This window comes from Lacerta agilis, chromosome 9 (assembly GCF_009819535.1).
Source record: "Lacerta agilis isolate rLacAgi1 chromosome 9, rLacAgi1.pri, whole genome shotgun sequence".
NCBI classification, from domain to species: Eukaryota; Metazoa; Chordata; class Lepidosauria; order Squamata; family Lacertidae; genus Lacerta; species Lacerta agilis.
The window spans coordinates 52,543,882-52,560,541 of record NC_046320.1 but is presented as its reverse complement, the minus strand read 5'-3'; the positions used below and the strand labels follow the sequence as shown (position 1 = coordinate 52,560,541).

Sequence of the window (16,660 nt, the reverse complement as noted above, 5' to 3'; positions counted from 1 at the left end):
AACAGCCTACTTTATTAGATGAGCATAGAATCATAGAATCATAGAGTTGGAAGAGACCACAAGGGCCACCCAGTCCAACCCCCTGCCAAGCAGGAAACACCATCAAAGCATTCCTGACAGATGGCTGTCAAGCCTCTGCTTAAAGACCTCCAAAGAAGGAGACTCCACCACACTCCTTGGTAGCAAATTCCACTGCCAAACAGCTCTCACTGTCAGGAAGTTCTTCCTAATGTTTAGGTGGAATCTTCTTTCTTGTACAGTAGTTTGAATCCATTGCCCCGTGTCCACTTCTCTGGAGCAGCTGGACAGAGAATTGTAGTAGATGCACAGAAGTAAAATGTCAGGGTTGTTGGCATCTGTTTGTCTTGGGCAAGCACGCCAGCTTGCCCCTGTCATTTAGCAAGTGTGTGAGTGAGGTGAGCACATCGCACAGCATGTCCACACAGCCGCCACAGAATTTTGAGGGGTCCCGGCCCCCTCCTTGAAAAGTAGTGTCTGGCATTTTTCTCAATGTGGTGCACTTGAAGGCACATGAAAAGAGATGTTGGGCATCTTTTAAAAAGCAACAGTAGCAGCATACGTCTAAATTGGCAATAGTTTATGCCCCATATGAGAAAAGTAATATATCAACATTTCCATGTTCCACAAAGTGTCAATTGGTGTGGGTGGAATTATTTAAAATTCATATTGGACAAATACGATCCCTATCCCTTTTGCACGCTAATGTGCTGTTCTAAGTCATGCATCATGACATCTTCAAAGAGGCCGGTCATAATTATGATGGATTAGACTGCAGAATTGGTCCTAGATGTAATAATCGTCTTGCAGATGCTACTGATGTGCCTTGAATTTCTAATAAACTATGGCTGGTCGTGTGTGTGTGTGTGTGTGTGTGTGTGTGTGTGTAAAGCTGATAAGTATATTGGCTGGAGTTCAGTTACTGAAGAGGGCAGGAAATACAAATTACTATACTTGGGCAAAGACTCTGCTTTGGAAGAGGTACAATTTACCGGCAGTGAATGCCAGTAAGTTGTCTATGCAGGCCATAATGCAGTTCTTCACAACAAGAGGTAATTCACATATTCCCTCTGCCCTCAAGGTCTTCAACGCCAAAATTATAGCTCAATTGCTCTATGGAATTCCAATCTGGCTGCCAGGGTTTACCCAGATGGTAGAATGAGTGCAGGCAGCTTTCCTCTTTAAGATTTTTGCCGTCCCATGCTGTGTACCCTATGCAGTCTTGTGTCTAAAGGGAGGATAACACAAGGTAGAGACTGTTGCTTGGACGAGATTTCTTCTATGCTGGTTAAACATCTGCCTTACAACAGATAAAGATCCCCCCCCCAGCGAAGTTTTATTAGACCCCTTTCTTTCCCCAGGGCTACAACAGTTTAACACAAAGGTACAGCAACTTGGGCTGTCAATGGAACTTCTGCGTTCAATGTCCCTACCATCTGCCAAGGCTATAATAAAAACTAGGTTGTGGGACATTGAACACCAGGAACTAACAGTAGCAGAAGAGAAAACATGCTCCCCTCTTTACTTTCAACTCTCCTGGGCACATGAAACTAACCACAGTTATCTCGAATTTCTGCTTAACCCTCAAGAAAGAAAGGTATTTTCGCTGGCCAGATTCAACTCAAATCCATCAAACCTCCTTTGGGGAAGGTTTTTGGGCATGGTGGAAGAAGGAAGAATCTGCCCATGTGAAGACCTCCTGGTGGAAATTCTTACACATATGGTTCTTAAATGTAAACTATATGCTGGTCTCCGCCAGCAATTCCTAGATCAACTCTGTATCCCCAAATGGAGGTCATACATTTTGTACTATTGGGGAATGATCAAGAGCTCACCAAGTTAGTGGCCAAATATCTTTATCTAGCATTCTGTCGTCGAAACACATTGCAGATGTCTGATCTCCCTGGAGACCTAGTGATGTGACAATAGTCTGCTCTGCCTCTCCTTTTTTGGTAAATGTTCTGTACGATAACTCTGTATTGATATGTAATGGATGTTTGTATGTAATGCCAATAAAAGGTTTGATGATGATGATGAGGTACAATTTACTTCATACAAAAGGGAGAGCGATTTGTCCAGCTATCTCCAGATTGCTAATTCCCCATTTTGGAAAGGGGGAAAAAATTTAGTGGATGGTAGTGACCCAACTCCAACAGAAATCCCTAGATGACCTTCAAGTTGGCTGTGATTTCTTCCTTTCTAAAGGACATATTAGCCATGTCCCAAACTCAGTTGAATAAGCCAACTGACTTTTGCATTGGCTAACTTCTCTCTCAGTTGTTCTACCATGAATGGTGGGCAGATGTTGATATGGAAATCCAAAACTGGTACAATCCTTCCCCTTCTCAACCCCAGAATTTTATTTATTATTTACTTGTTTGTGTGCACACACACGCATGTGTGTAAACACACGCATACGCATACACACACACACACACATGTATATGCATGCACTATAAGTAGTTTATGGACAACAAAAACATGAGACAACTTAAACAAATACTAAAAAATACAGTTGCATTAATAAAAATATGAAATTATTAATAAATATAAACCAAAATCAATTTTACATCCTTCTGACATGCCTTCCTTCTCGGCCGCCTGGTTTCTATCCACCCACCCAGGGCCCAAACAAACCCATAGCTCACCCACAAAAATCTCACAAAGGGTGCCTAGAAACTGTTAACATCACTAACTCTTGCGTTGGTGTTTGGGGTGGATGGGGCTTCCTATAGCTGTGTCCTATTCAGCAGTCAGCTACACTTTCCATACCTGGGTCCTGCAGGCCTAGTGAGTTTCCCAGGGGGTCCCAAGGATGCGAAAATAACATCCTTCCACTCACTGTTCTTTCTCTGGCCTCTGCCCACTTCTCCTCCTCCAGCTGCTTTCCTGTCCCATGGAGGACAGTAAAGGGGGAGATCTATTTAGGATTAATTTGGATTGCTGTGCTTACCATACTTTAGATGTGCACTGTGTGAATGCAATTCAGAATTTTGGGCTTGGATGGGAATTGTTGGAATGAAAGCTTGCATTTGCAGAGGGACATACCTTGGATATTTACAGTTCCACCTCCACCTATGGTTTGTCTTTATGGCCCAATATTAGATAAAGGGCACAAATGAAAAATAATAATCCCCCCCGAGTGTGTAGAATGCCTCACCCCAGCTCACTTATTAAATGCAGAGATCTAATACAGAGGACTTTCTAAGACTTTTTGGTTTTTTCTTCACATGTGGTAATTTTAGATAACTGCAAAAATTTGAATTTCTGTTTTATAAGGCAGAAATAACCATGGAAAGTGGAGCACGGCATTCAAACATCACACAGAAAAGGGAGCAAGCAATCTTGTTCTACTGCTGCAGTCTGTGTAATGGGTGACATTTTCAAAGAGTGGCTTTGCTGCAGCAATCATTGCATGCAAATATCCTGTTTTAATAATTCACACGCAGGTGTTAATTAATCATATTGAAGCATCCACATCCCATTTCACTAGCAGCAGTGTTTTTTAATGACAAACTTCACATGATTTGAAACTCTGCTTGTCCCGAGATGGAGCTCACAGACCTCTAAATATAAGCAGAACTCTGCAGGATCAGGCCAAATGTCCACTAGTCCAGCATCCTGTTCTCACAGTGGCCTTTCCAATGCCTACAGTCCAATGAGTGTAGCAGTGCTTCCGCCCCCCCCCCAACTGTGATTCCCATACTTGGGACTCCGAATTCTCTGTGGGTGCTGATGTAAGCTTTGGTGTTGGAACCTCAGAATGCTCAAAACTGTTTAGTGCTGTCTTTTCCCCTGATGAAAGAGTAAACATCTGTACAGCTGTGTTCACTGCTTTTGAGAGAGTATATTTTTTTTAAATCATCTGTTCAGTCTCAGAGCTGCTGAGTTCCATTATAGCATTGATTGTAATATATCTCTTTTGGAAAGAGAGCTTGCGATTCTTTGACCCCTTCTAGAGTCTTCCCATACACATTGCTGTTCTCCAAGAAAGATGCACAGGCGTATATTTTTTTGACATAACATATATCCCAGCACTTTTAGGCACTGTCACAATTTCAATAAGGCTCTCGATCTAGGAAGGGGAAGTGCATTAGATGAAGTGCTTATTTGTGTAGCGTGCATCAAATAAACATGGATTTCCTCCCTCCCCCATTCTCTCTTTCAGATACAATAGGAGGGCAGCCTTGTGGATGGCCCCAGAGTAGGCCAGATGGAACAGGATAGAACCAACCATGTTGAAGGCAGTAGTTTGAGCCCATTTCTAATACCACATCCTTCTCATGTTTGCCAGGGAGAGCCTTTGTCAGTGAAGCTACAGAATGGGAGCCCACCAGCAGAGAAGGGCCAGGTTGAAGTCAATGGCGACCACACATGGCTGCATTTCAAGGCCAACTATGGAATGAAGCATGCTGTAAGAGGAAATGCAAATAACAGAATAAGCCCAGACCTTCTGCAAGAAAAGAGAGACTGTGGCAGGTATATGCAAAATGGTGGGATAAAACGCACTTTCAGTGAGCCTTCTCTGTATGGGCTTCACCAGAACAAAAAGCTTAGACAAGATGAAGAAGCAAAAGGAGGGAAAGAAACCTTTTTGGATGGCAGTGATCAACCGAGTGTCCCCAATTCATGCAGTGAGGAGGACTTGGTGGGTTTTAGAATGGAAGACGATGCAGCTTCAGTTCTCATACAGTCCTCCAAAAACAACCGTGGTGCTTCAGAAACTCCTCCTGCTCCCCAGGTTCAGAATGAACAGGAGAGTGAAAACATGAATTGCCACAACAGGGACATTGCCTTGCTCTACAAGAGCAAGGCGGTGTCAATGCCTAATGGTGCTATAGTTTCTGCCTCTTCTATGGAAAACATGCATGGTGAACTCCTTGAGAAAACGCTGTCTCAGTATAATCCAGATCATGTGTCCATTGCAATGCAGAAAACCACATCTCTTACAAATGCCATAAACACACAGGCTACTAATGAATCGACTTGTGGCACACCACATTCATCCCATACCTCAGGGCAGATCAACTCCCCACAAACCTCAAACTCTGAGCTGCCTCAGGTGCTAGATTCTGTGGCCACTGAAGTCCACAGCACAGAAGACGCCAGTAAGATATCCATATTGCCAGCCTGCTACACTTTTCAGAAACCAGAACTGCAATTGGAGCAGCAAAAATCCGAAAATGCATGCCAGTCCCCTACAGAGAATACGGATGTTCCAGGAAACATCGGGCAGGTTCCCAGTCAAGATTTCTCACTACCCAGTCAAGATATCTCACAAAATCCCAACAGCAATATGAAAGCTCATAACAATAGCTCAGAGAGACCATCAGAGCCAGCAGAGGAAAATGGTGCTTTGTTCCAACAAGACCCTATGTTCAAGAAGAGTTATTTCAGCCCACCTCCTGTTTCAGCTTCTTCTCCTCTTCCAGAAATAAGCAGCATTCTTTCTATGAGTGCTTCAGAAGTGCATAACCATTATGAGACCCAAAGTCAAGAGACTCATTTGAAGAAAGAGAAGAATGGAGAGCAGCAGCAGCAGGGGGAGCTTGCAGCACAAATTCCTGGCCTTTGCCAGCAAGCACTTAGTTCTCAACAGGGTCTTCAACAAGAGGTTCAGGTTTCACAACAGACTGTCAATGAAACAAGAGATCTGATGCTTTCCGCAATGGCATCAGGCATCAGGCAACAATATCCTGATGAACTGCCGTCAAAACTGGAGCCGCAGGTTCAAGACACAGAAATAGTAGGAAGCAGTAAAGAGTTGCAACAACATTATCAACATCTCCTAGGCCAAATTAACCAGGAGACCATAACTAGCAATGAAAAAGACTTGGTGAAAAATCAGATGCATCAGTCACACCCTCACTTGCAAACATCTTGGACAGGAATATCTTCCCCTCACTTTCGCACCAGTGAGTCTCCCCAAAAATCAAATGAGGTGCTCTTAAGGACAATGCTTCAGCTTCAGTCAAATTCAGCTGATCAGAACCATCCAAAACAATATCCTGGGAGCCCCAATGCATCAAAGGAGGTTACAGGGCAGACTTGCTACCAGAACATCACACAATGTGAGCAGATACCAGCACTGTACAAGGGTGAGGCAACACAGCTGCCACCTCATCTTACAGCTGAGAAGCAAATGCAATTCCAAAAGCACTCACCACAGCCTACAAAGATGGATACTTTGCTAAAATCCCACGAACAGCAGCAAAATGCAAAGCACTTCCACTTTCAGCCGCAAGCTGAACACCACACTGAACAGTCCCTGGAGGCACAAATAAAGCCACAGCACTTAAATCTTCCACCACTGGAAAATGAACAATACCTCCGTTCACATATATTGCAACAGATGCTCCAGACCCAGCCAACACAGTTGCCACACAGTCCACAGCTAACCATGGGCTCCCAGCAACAATCATTGCACATGAAGAGCAGAGAACTTCCTCAGACCTTTCCTCATTCCCAAAGCAGACAAGAGCAGCAGCCAGAAGGGGCATCTTTCAGTCAGCTTAAATTGGAAGAATGTTTTGAAACTGCAAACAATTACTTCAAATCAACTGACTTCCCAATGCAAAACTCCCAGGTCAGGCCAGGTCTGGTGTCCGATATGAACAGTAAAGATTCCCTTTACAATCATGCTTTTAAAGCAAATACTGTTATGAAGCATTCCTACCTGAACAACATGCACTTAGTCTCTGAGAAAAAAGAAAATCCTATGAACACGGAGCTCTTTGCAGAAAATGTAACTCATGACTTACAGCATATGCAATATTACACACACAGTATGGCCCCCAAACAAGATGTGGCCCATTGCTTTCAGGAAGAAGCTTCCCAGTCTCCACCAACTTCAGCTGGACAACTACCCTTCCAGCAAACACAGGGATATTCTAATTTGACCAGCAACATGTGTAGCCCGCAACCTGCCCAGATTCAGCAAAGGTACGTACCCTATAGTCAGCAATCGGCGTCCCATGCAGGAGTTGATCAGAGAGGCTGCCATCTTCCAACTCAACCTCAAAGGGATTTTCAGAAGCATGCTGCTCTCAGGTGTCACATCTTAAACAGGCAAGAACAACAAAACAAATCTGACACCTGTCACGGTGTGGGACACAAGCCTATTAAAGCTGAAGCTGGCTCCAAGTTGAATGTCTGCACCCCTCCATCAGCTGGGCAGCTGGAGAACAAAGCGTGGAAAAAAACAATTAAACAAGAGATTCAGCACTTTGGTTGTGAGAACATGCAACAAAAGAGTATAATCGAAACCATGGAGCAACAGCTGAAACAGTTTCAGGTCAGAACGCCCTTTGATCACAAGTCCCTTACTATCAAATCACCAAAACATGTGAAAGTTGAAACTGTGGGACCCATCACTATTCTGTCAAGGAATTCCACCGCTGCAGATTTCAACAGCCACGCAGCCTCTTTAGATCAACAGCCCATTCATCCCAGTGAAAAAACACCAACCAAAAGAATGGCTGCTGGAACAGCTCTCAATCATTTTTTAGAGTCACCTTCCAAGTTATTAGATACTCCTGTGAAAAACCTACTGGACACACCTATCAAAACTCAGTATGATTTCCCATCATGTAGCTGTGTTGGTGAGTTGAGTTTGATGTTTCAGAGTTTGTTTTTAAATGAATAGGATAATACCATTCTGCTATAATTTTCCAAGCCTAACCAGCTCCCTTCCTCACTTTACCCTGCTCCCCTTTCTACTATAGGGAAGACTTCCCTTGTCTTCTCAAATACGGCAAATGTCCCATACTGCATTTTTCAGTTCGCAGGTTGGAATTTCTTTTCCATAAAATTATAAGTATCTCAGGCTCTTGTAGTTCCAGCCACTCTGTCCTTCAGCTTCCTTCATGGAAAATACTGTGAGTTGAATGAGGCTATATACAACATGTGGTTGGCTGGGGAATCATCCTGACTCCATGATCCACTCTCCACTTTTCTCTAGGAGTGGTTTATGGTGTCTAGATTTCCCCACAATCAAATATGGGCATAAAAAAGATAACTGGTTTGTTACATTCTGAGCATGTTATATGGGTGTGATTGGACAAGGTGAAGGCACATGTGGAGTTGAGATTCTTGCAGGTATGATTTCTCTTCTCAAGGTATCGCCTGAGCAGGGCCAGAAATGCAAGATGATTTCCTAGGCGAACAGAATGGAAAACTATCTTTGAAATAACCTGTGCAAGTAAAATGAGGAAGATGAATTGGGACACTGGAAAAGCGTTGTTACAAAATGACTTAAGCAAAACACTACTAAACCTTAGGTTATGTAAATACAATCCTGGTAACAACACACACAACGTAACAGGCTTTTTTGACTATGTAACTTCTATTTCAAACACAATTCAACATATAATATCTCACAAAGTGTAATTCCATAGACCATCATGCAAACAGAACATATCAAGAGAAATTAAAGTCCAGTGGATGGTCAGGAGATAAAGTCCATTCAGTTCCTAAATTGGCATATTGGCAATAACCACAAATGGTATGCTTATCTTATGATGTTCCATGTATCACTGCTTTGAGGATTCTAACGTTCCTTGTATGTACATAGATATCAGATCAGATGGAAAAGTTGAAGGTATGGCACAACAAGGATTCTGGGATAATACCTTGTTTCGCCCAACCCAAGAATGACTTAAGCCAGTGATGGCCAAACTTGGCCCTCCAGCTAGCTGTTTTGGGACTACAACTCCCATCACCCCTAGCTAACAGGATCAGTGGTCAGGGATAATGGGAATTGTAGTCCCAAAACATCTGGAGAGCCAAGTTTGGCCATCACTGACTTAAGCCCAAATTGCGCATAATGGAAGATAATGTCTTCATAAAAGACCTTTGGCCTAGCCACGTGTAAAGCAAAGGGATAGAGGTGTGATTTAATGTAATAAATAAGGGCATGGTCTGAGGGTACTGAATCCTACATTTGTGGTTCTTCCCTTCACAGCCGCTCCCCCTTTTCTCCAGGTGGGCTCTCTCTCTGTATTGGCATCTGGCTATGGAGTACAGAAGAACAGCAGGACATTTGGCATCCTCTTCTACTGTACCCCCCTTTGCCCCATTTCATTTGAAACATTTCAAGATGCATGCAGTTTGGGCCTGAACAGTTGCCATCCGTGTATGCACCATAATGAGAATAGTGTACACACATGCATGAGAATCTTTCAACGCTTTGTACAAAACTTTGCTCTGCCTTTATAGAACCGGCCACACGGAGACATTTGCATTTTCAACAGATGGTTTTAAAGGAATTTATCTGAACCCCAATTTACCTTTTATTAATTTAAAAACTGGGCCTTGGGGTGCATATATAGATAGCAGGAACTGCTGCAAAGCTAAAAGGCTAATACTATCAATGAAAATCTAGACTCATTTCCAACCTTTATTTATGGTCGAACCAGATGTAATAAAGCAGGAATGGGGAACTTGTGGCTCTCCAGATGTTCTTCTTGGACTGGAGCTCCCATTAGCCCGAGGCAGTGTGGCCAATGGTCAGGGGGAAAGGGAGTTGTAGTTCAGCAACATATGGAGGGCCATAGGTTTCTTGCCTCTGTAATAAAGGGATTTTACCTTCTAGTATTTCTGCACCACAAAAAAGCAATAAGCAGAGGTGCTGACATATCAAAAGTCGAGAATATGCCCTATCTGATTTTCTTCCATTAGCTGTTCCACAGCAATAACTTTCATTGATTTCTGATGGTAACGGGAACAGAGAAAATCCTAATTGGCCCCTATTACAGTAACTGTATTAACCATGCCTTATTTATTTTATTTTTTAAAATTGTTCGTCTGGCATTATGCATTAGAACTGCCCCAAATGTTGCTCACTCTCTTGTTTGGTACAATCACTCCCTATTTGTTTGCTTTTTAAAAGTTTAAAAAAAAACTATTCCCAAGTAACTCTTCCCCTAGTCCTGCTATCAGTCCATGAATGATCTGGTGCACAGATGACCTGCCAAGAGTCTTTGGGGTCGGTTTTACTCATATGTCTAGTGCAGGGGTAAGCCCGTGGACTGGATGCGGCCCAATCGCCTTCTCGATCCGGCCTGCAGACGGTCCGGGAATCAGCATGTTTTTACATGAGTAGAACGTGTCCTTTTATTTAAAATGCATCTCTGGGTTATTTGTGGGGCATAGGAATTAGTTCATTTCCCCCTCCCCCCCCCCCAAAAAAATATAGTCTGGCCCACCACATGGTCTGAGGGACGGTGGACCGGCCCACGGCTGAAAACAGTTGCTGACCCCTGGTCTAGTGCATACAGGTCTTGTTACAGATTTCATTTAGAATTTTTTTTCCTGAAGTGAGCAAAGTATGTGTGTAAGGTGAACCCATGCTTTACTATGTAATATCTTTGAAAGACATCTTCCAAAGCATACAGCATTAACCTTTTTTGTTTGTTTGTTTCTGTCTTCTTTTAAACAGAACAGATTATCGAAAAAGACGAAGGCCCTTTCTACACCCATCTAGGAGCCGGCCCTAATGTGGCTGCTATTAGAGAAATAATGGAAGAACGGTAATGGATTTGCTAAGGCACACGGCAGATTGAAATTTATCCATTGTGCATGTCAGGATTTACACACACACACACACACACACACACACACACGGTCTTTGCACACAAAGAAGACCACAATTGCAGACTCCCAAGTAATTGTTTGGTAGACTGGCTATTCCTGCTTTGCCAACCCAGGGCACTGTGCTATTCACTGGAGGACCACAACATCTGACAGGTCAGCTGGCTTGCTGTCCTTATCTGCCCACTCTGAGGCAGATGCCAGCAACAGGGTCAGCCTGCCAAATTAGCGAATTGGCATTGACTGCAAAAGCAGGAAGGGACCTGGCATTCCCAGTCGGGCCACCACACATGCCAAGGTACATAGGGGAGATGGCAAAAAGCACATGCAGCTCAAGGAAAGAAAACCTCAAGCAGGCTCCCCCACCAAAACAAAACAAAAACCACAACACAATTAAGAGTTCTTCTTTCTTCTGCTGCTTTACACTAAGGAATCTAGAACCATCCATTGAATTCCATAAAGCAGGCATCCCCAACCTGCGGCCCTCCAGATGTTTTGGCCTACACCTCCCATGATCCCTCGCTAACAGGACCAGTGGTCAGGGATGATGGGAATTGTAGTCCAAAACATCTGGAGGGCCAAGTTCCCCCCCCCCGTTCTGTGTTTTTAGAATCAAGTGGCAGCCAAACAAATGCTATGTGCAGATGAGATTTCATTATATGTAAGGCACACATAATTGAAATTAGCTGAATTCTGGACTCTAGGTCTTGTTTCTCTTCAACACAAATTTCCCATATTTTAAGGGGGCCTTCGTTCATCTAGCGGCAAATTTGTTCCGGAGGTCCGTTCTTAACCTGAAGCGTGCTTAACCTGAAGCACCACTTTAGCTAATGGGACCTCCTGCTGCAGCTGCGCCGCCAGAACACAATTATGTTCCTAAGCGGAGTTCTTAACCTGAAGCGTACTTAACCCGAGATACCACTGTAGTCCCCTTTGGCTGGACTTAACCATCCAGGGTTCCTTTACCTTTTACCTATACTGCATGTGAATCTCTGTTGCTCAGTTCAAATGTTAATACTTACTTTTATTCATTTGTTTGGATTTTTAAAGGTATGGACAGAAAGGCAAAGCCATAAGGATAGAACGGATTGTCTATACGGGGAAAGAAGGCAAAAGTGCCCAAGGGTGTCCTATAGCTAAATGGGTAAGCCTTTTTTTAAGTTTAACAAAGAATACCAGTATTTGTTTGCTGTAAATATGCAGATCATTTTAAAAGAGAGTATTACCATTTGGTTTTTTTTATTACAAGCCTCTGACCTAGGATAGATGTCAAAAGAGGTATTATAACCTTGAAATGAGTTTATAAATAAAAATACCTAAACACAGACTGTTATCTCAAATTTCATGGCTGCCCAATCATGCAAAATTTGCAAAACAAAATGTATACTAAGATGAAATGTAACCTACTAATAGTATTGGACTGAGCCATGGAAAGTATAGTATTTTCAGGGGCTTAGCAAGGGAGCAGGGGGTGTCCCGAGTTCCAGGGGAGGGGGGGTGACACTTTGGCCGGCCCCTCCCTCACCCTGCCCCGGCGGGCGGGCCCCGAACGGGGGCATGTCGCCTTTTCCCCCTTCCAGCGGCTATTTTTTGGCGCGAGGGGCGGGCCAGCGAGGAGGGGGCGTCATGCTTGTCACTGGCATGACACCCCCTCCTCGCTGGCCCACCCCCCCGCTGAAAAAAACCGCTGGGAGGGGGAAAGGGAAGCAGAGCAGGTACATTCAAGCGCCTGCTCTGCTTCTCTTTTTCCCCTTTCCGCGGCTGTTTTTCGGCGGGGGGCGGGCCAGTGAGGAGGGGGTGTCACGCTTGTCACTGGCATGACACCCCCTCCTCGTTGGCCCACCCCTGTTGAAAAAAACTGCTGGGGGGGAAGGGAAGCAGAGCAGGTGCGTTCAAGCGCCTGCTTTGCCTCCCCCTTTCCCCCTTCCAGCGGCTTTTTTTCTGTGCGAGGGGTGGGCCAGCGAGGAGGGGGCGTCATGCCAGTGACAAGCGTGCCCCCCCTCCTCGCTGGCCTCCCCCCCCCACCGAGAAAAAGCTGCGGAAAGGGGGAAATTCCCCCTTTCAGCGGCATCCACGTGTGCCGTGATGTCACAATGACGTCATGACGCACGCATCGTGCCCCTCCCCCAGGGGGGGTGCCTCTGCGCTGCCGCCGCCCCCAGCAGCGCAGAGACTTGCTATGCCCCTGAATATTTTGAAAAGGTACCTCCAATTAAAGGCCTCCCAAAGTTGGGAAATGCCTTGTATTTATTTAGGGTGCTGGTCCATCTAACCCAGTCTTGTCTGTTCTGGATGACATCTATCTAATGTCTCAGGCAGGGGTCTTTCCCAGCCCTACTTTGAGATCACAGGGGTTGAACCTAAAACCTTCTGCACGCAACACTGCAGTAAACTGTGCTACAGGCAGACTGGATATGAGCATAAATGTCTTCCTTAAACAGACAAAAAAGTAAATGCTGACGTTCTATCATATTTTGCATCTCACTAAAAACCAGAAAACTTATTTTGGGGGGTGTATTTGCAGGTGATTCGTAGAAGTAGCACTGAAGAAAAACTCCTTTGTTTGGTACGGGAACGTGCAGGCCACAGCTGTGAAGCAGCAGTGATAGTAGTGCTTATCTTGGTGTGGGAAGGAATTTCTCGGAGCCTAGCAGACAAGCTGTATTCCGAACTCTCTGAAACTTTAAGGAAGTATGGCACGCTAACAAACCGTCGCTGTGCTCTAAATGAAGAGTAAGTGAAGTATGTACTTGTTTCTCTCAAAATGTGATCTTGCTATAGCTTGAATGCCTAGATTTAGGGAACAATAATTCCGACTAAAGTCATGTATCTTATGTTCTCCTTTTCATGTTTTTAGCTGACATTAGTCATCGGTCTCACTGAAGTTATTGTCTTTATGTTGTCAGTAACCAAGAAAGTCATCTTTGTTTAACAGAGAGCCCATTTCACCTCCCTTCTATCATTGCCACAGTTCCCATCACGTTCAGTTCTGCAGCACACCCCTTTTGGGACTGTGCCATGACAATATGCATGAGTGGTTGGAGTCTAGTTCCATTTCTACCATGATTCTGTTAATGTTCCTTTCTGCATCAAAGTTCTTGCAACAAATTCTGCCCAGTACACAGAGTACCATATAGAGAGCAAGCTTCATTTGTGGTGCCTAGCTCAATGAAGTTACCCAGTCTGCATACATGTCATAAATTTAAAACACATTTCCCCCTCTACACAAAAAAGGATATTGTAGTTTGTTGGGGTGCTGGGAGCTGTAGCTCTGGGAAGGGTAAACTACACTTCCCAGGGTTCTTTGTGGGAGGAGGATGTATTTTTAGTGTATTGTGTCTTTGCAGCCCCAGTCATATTATGAAGACAACTTCCTGTTGAGTGTTCCCCTCCCACTTTTCCTAAGGAACTCATATGGTTTCATGGAAATGTATTCCAATAGACATAAATTGTCTTTCCAAATTAGCCCTTACTCAGGGCCGTCTTAAGCATATCAGGTGCCCTGGTGCAGCCAGCGAACTCGCCCCCTCGTGCTCCGCCGGGCAACCGGAGGGGGCAGCTCGCGGTCCGCTGGGCAGCTGGAGGGCGTGGCGCGGCCAGCTGGCTCGTGCTCCCGCACTCCACCGGGCAGCCTGAGGGCGCTGCCGGCGGGCGCGGAGGGTGCAGCGCGGCTGGGCAGCCCGAGGGCGTGGTGCAGCCGGCTGGCTCACGCTCCCGTGCTCTGCCGGGCAGCCAGAGGGCACGGCACGGTCGGCCAGCTCCCGCTCTCATGCTCCGCCGGGCAGCCGGAGGACGCTGCCGGCGGGCACTGCCGGCGGGGCTGGAGGGCGGGGGGCACCCTCCAGGCCGTTGCGCCAGTAGGCTCAATGGTTAAGATGTCCCTGCCCTTACTACGTATTTATTATACATCTTCAATGCCCTGAATAGCTACACAGTTTTAGTGAGACAAGTGGGATTACTGTATGGCTCATCTGGCCATGTGCTTTGATGGCTTTTAACAAGACCCATTGCAATACCAACGAAGACAGGACCATAGAAGACCAATAAAAATACCCTATAGCAAGGTACCTCTTTCCAAGGCATGGTAAAAATAGTGTACCGGGTTTGCACAACTGTCCCAGCTGTATTTGAATTTTGTGAATACGTAGGATTGGCTCCAGCATGGCCTTTCCACAAACAGGTGAGTTCCTTCTGTTTGCAGAAGGGTCTTTTGATCTGCAGATCCTCCTGCAGATAGAAAGAGATGGAGGCAATTTTTGGCTGTTCTTTCCCTCTGCAGCCCCCCAGCAGGCTTGTGCCCATGATGTTCTGGGTATCTCTCAAAACCACTGGGATTAAATTTGGGAAGTGGAGGTGTTGCAGGAAGGAGAGTCAGTAGACATCACCTTACCTCCTTCTATCAGCTGGAGCATTTCATGAGTGTCCCACCACTCATGGGATCTCTGGACCTATTCAATATAATTCAAAGCTAAGGTGCCTTCCTTTGGTTTTCATTTTTTAATAAAATAATTGTTTACAGTGCAATACTATGTATGAATACACAGAAAGAAGTCCCATTGAGTTGAGTGGTACTTCTTCACAGTATGTATAGAATTGCAACCTTAATGTGAACTGCTGGTTTTCAGAAGCTTATAAGGAAACCACACACACACACAAACGTGTAGAAGGTTGTTGTTTTCCTTCTGTATCAAATATCTATAGATAAAGTGAGAACACAAGCAATTGACTTCACTTACAACCACTCTTGGTACTACTAAAGGCTTTTCATAGAAGATGATTAGTAGGCTGCAGCTTGCTCTGGTTGCAACAACATCATGGCCAAGACTTCCTTAGACACTTGGCCAAATGGTGGTTCTCCTTTCTAACAAACTTTTATTAAAGGCCTGTTGAAAGGTTCTTCGGGGAGTGCAGAAGTTGGGCTTAGTGCATATAGCTGCAAAAACATTCCAGGCAGGGATTCTTCGCAGGTGTCCGCACTATGCTTTTAGGTTGCTACAAATGCAGTTCTTTCCTTTCTTAGGCGAACTTGCGCATGCCAAGGCCTGGACCCCGAGAGTTGTGGCGCATCTTTTTCCTTCGGCTGCTCATGGAGTATGTACTACAACGGGTGCAAGTTTGCCAGAAGCAAGATTCCCAGGAAGTTTAAACTATTGGGGGATGATCCAAGAGAGGTAGGGGCTAAATAGATGGCATGTGTGGCACTCTCTGAAGCGTTTCTATTCTAGTTGTGGTAGCTGCTCCCAGATTTTGGAACCCACACCCTAGAGGTGTTAAGACTGCCTCCCTCGTCGTTGTCCTTCTGCCAGCAGGTGCAGGTGTTCTTGTTGGAACTGACTGCTTTGAATACAAAGGCTGGCGCTTTCTTATGGTAATCATTTGCATGGTTTAATAGATTATATCCTATCCATGTTTAATTGTTTTAAAATTATTGGTGTCCCGTCCCCCCAATGATTTTAGCTGTTCTTGTTTTTATCAGTAAGCTGCCTTGAGTCTTTGTCAGGGAAAAGGGTCGGGAATGAATGAATGAATGATAAGACTCCATTTTTTAAAAGGACTCCCAAGTGTCAGATGATGGTCTTAAGTTTTGACAAAGTACAACACTGGTACCCTAGAATGGTATTGATTTCCAAGTGTTTCCATCTACCTCTTCTGTCTGACGCAGAAGAGGGGGAAGTGGGCAGGGCCTGAATTCAGGTGGGGTCAATGCCAGAAGTGAGCAGGATCACCCTTTCCCTCCCTCCTTCCGCTTCTCACACACATGCACAGAAAGTATCACCCATTCCCACCACCCTTCTGAGTAATACCCCTCCCCACTCCCCCACTATATTTAAGGATCTGGTGACTTCTGTTTCAGTGTATCTGAAGAAGTGTGCATGCACACGAAAGCTCATACCAGCAACTAACTCAGTTGGTCTCTAAGGTGCTACTAGAAAGAATTTTCGATTTTGTCATGCACAGAAACACACTTTTCATATTTTCTCCACTTCATTCCCCCTTCATTCGTTTTTTAAGCTGCCAACCCAGCAGTTTCCCTGGTTTACTTGCAAATTCA

The 16,660-nt window shown here is 44.8% G+C and overlaps 1 protein-coding gene across 1 annotated transcript in view; it reads left to right on the top strand.

Moving 5' to 3' along the window:
* Positions 1–16,660, top strand: part of TET2 (tet methylcytosine dioxygenase 2) — a 68,700-nt gene that overhangs the window by 42,782 nt on the left and 9,258 nt on the right. The window contains exons 2-6 of the mRNA XM_033160350.1: positions 4,187–7,619; positions 10,457–10,547; positions 11,659–11,752; positions 13,133–13,341; positions 15,629–15,779. Coding sequence (XP_033016241.1) covers positions 4,232–7,619; positions 10,457–10,547; positions 11,659–11,752; positions 13,133–13,341; positions 15,629–15,779 — 3,933 coding nt within the window. The 5' untranslated portion in view covers positions 4,187–4,231. The remainder of the gene's footprint in view (positions 1–4,186; positions 7,620–10,456; positions 10,548–11,658; positions 11,753–13,132; positions 13,342–15,628; positions 15,780–16,660) is intronic.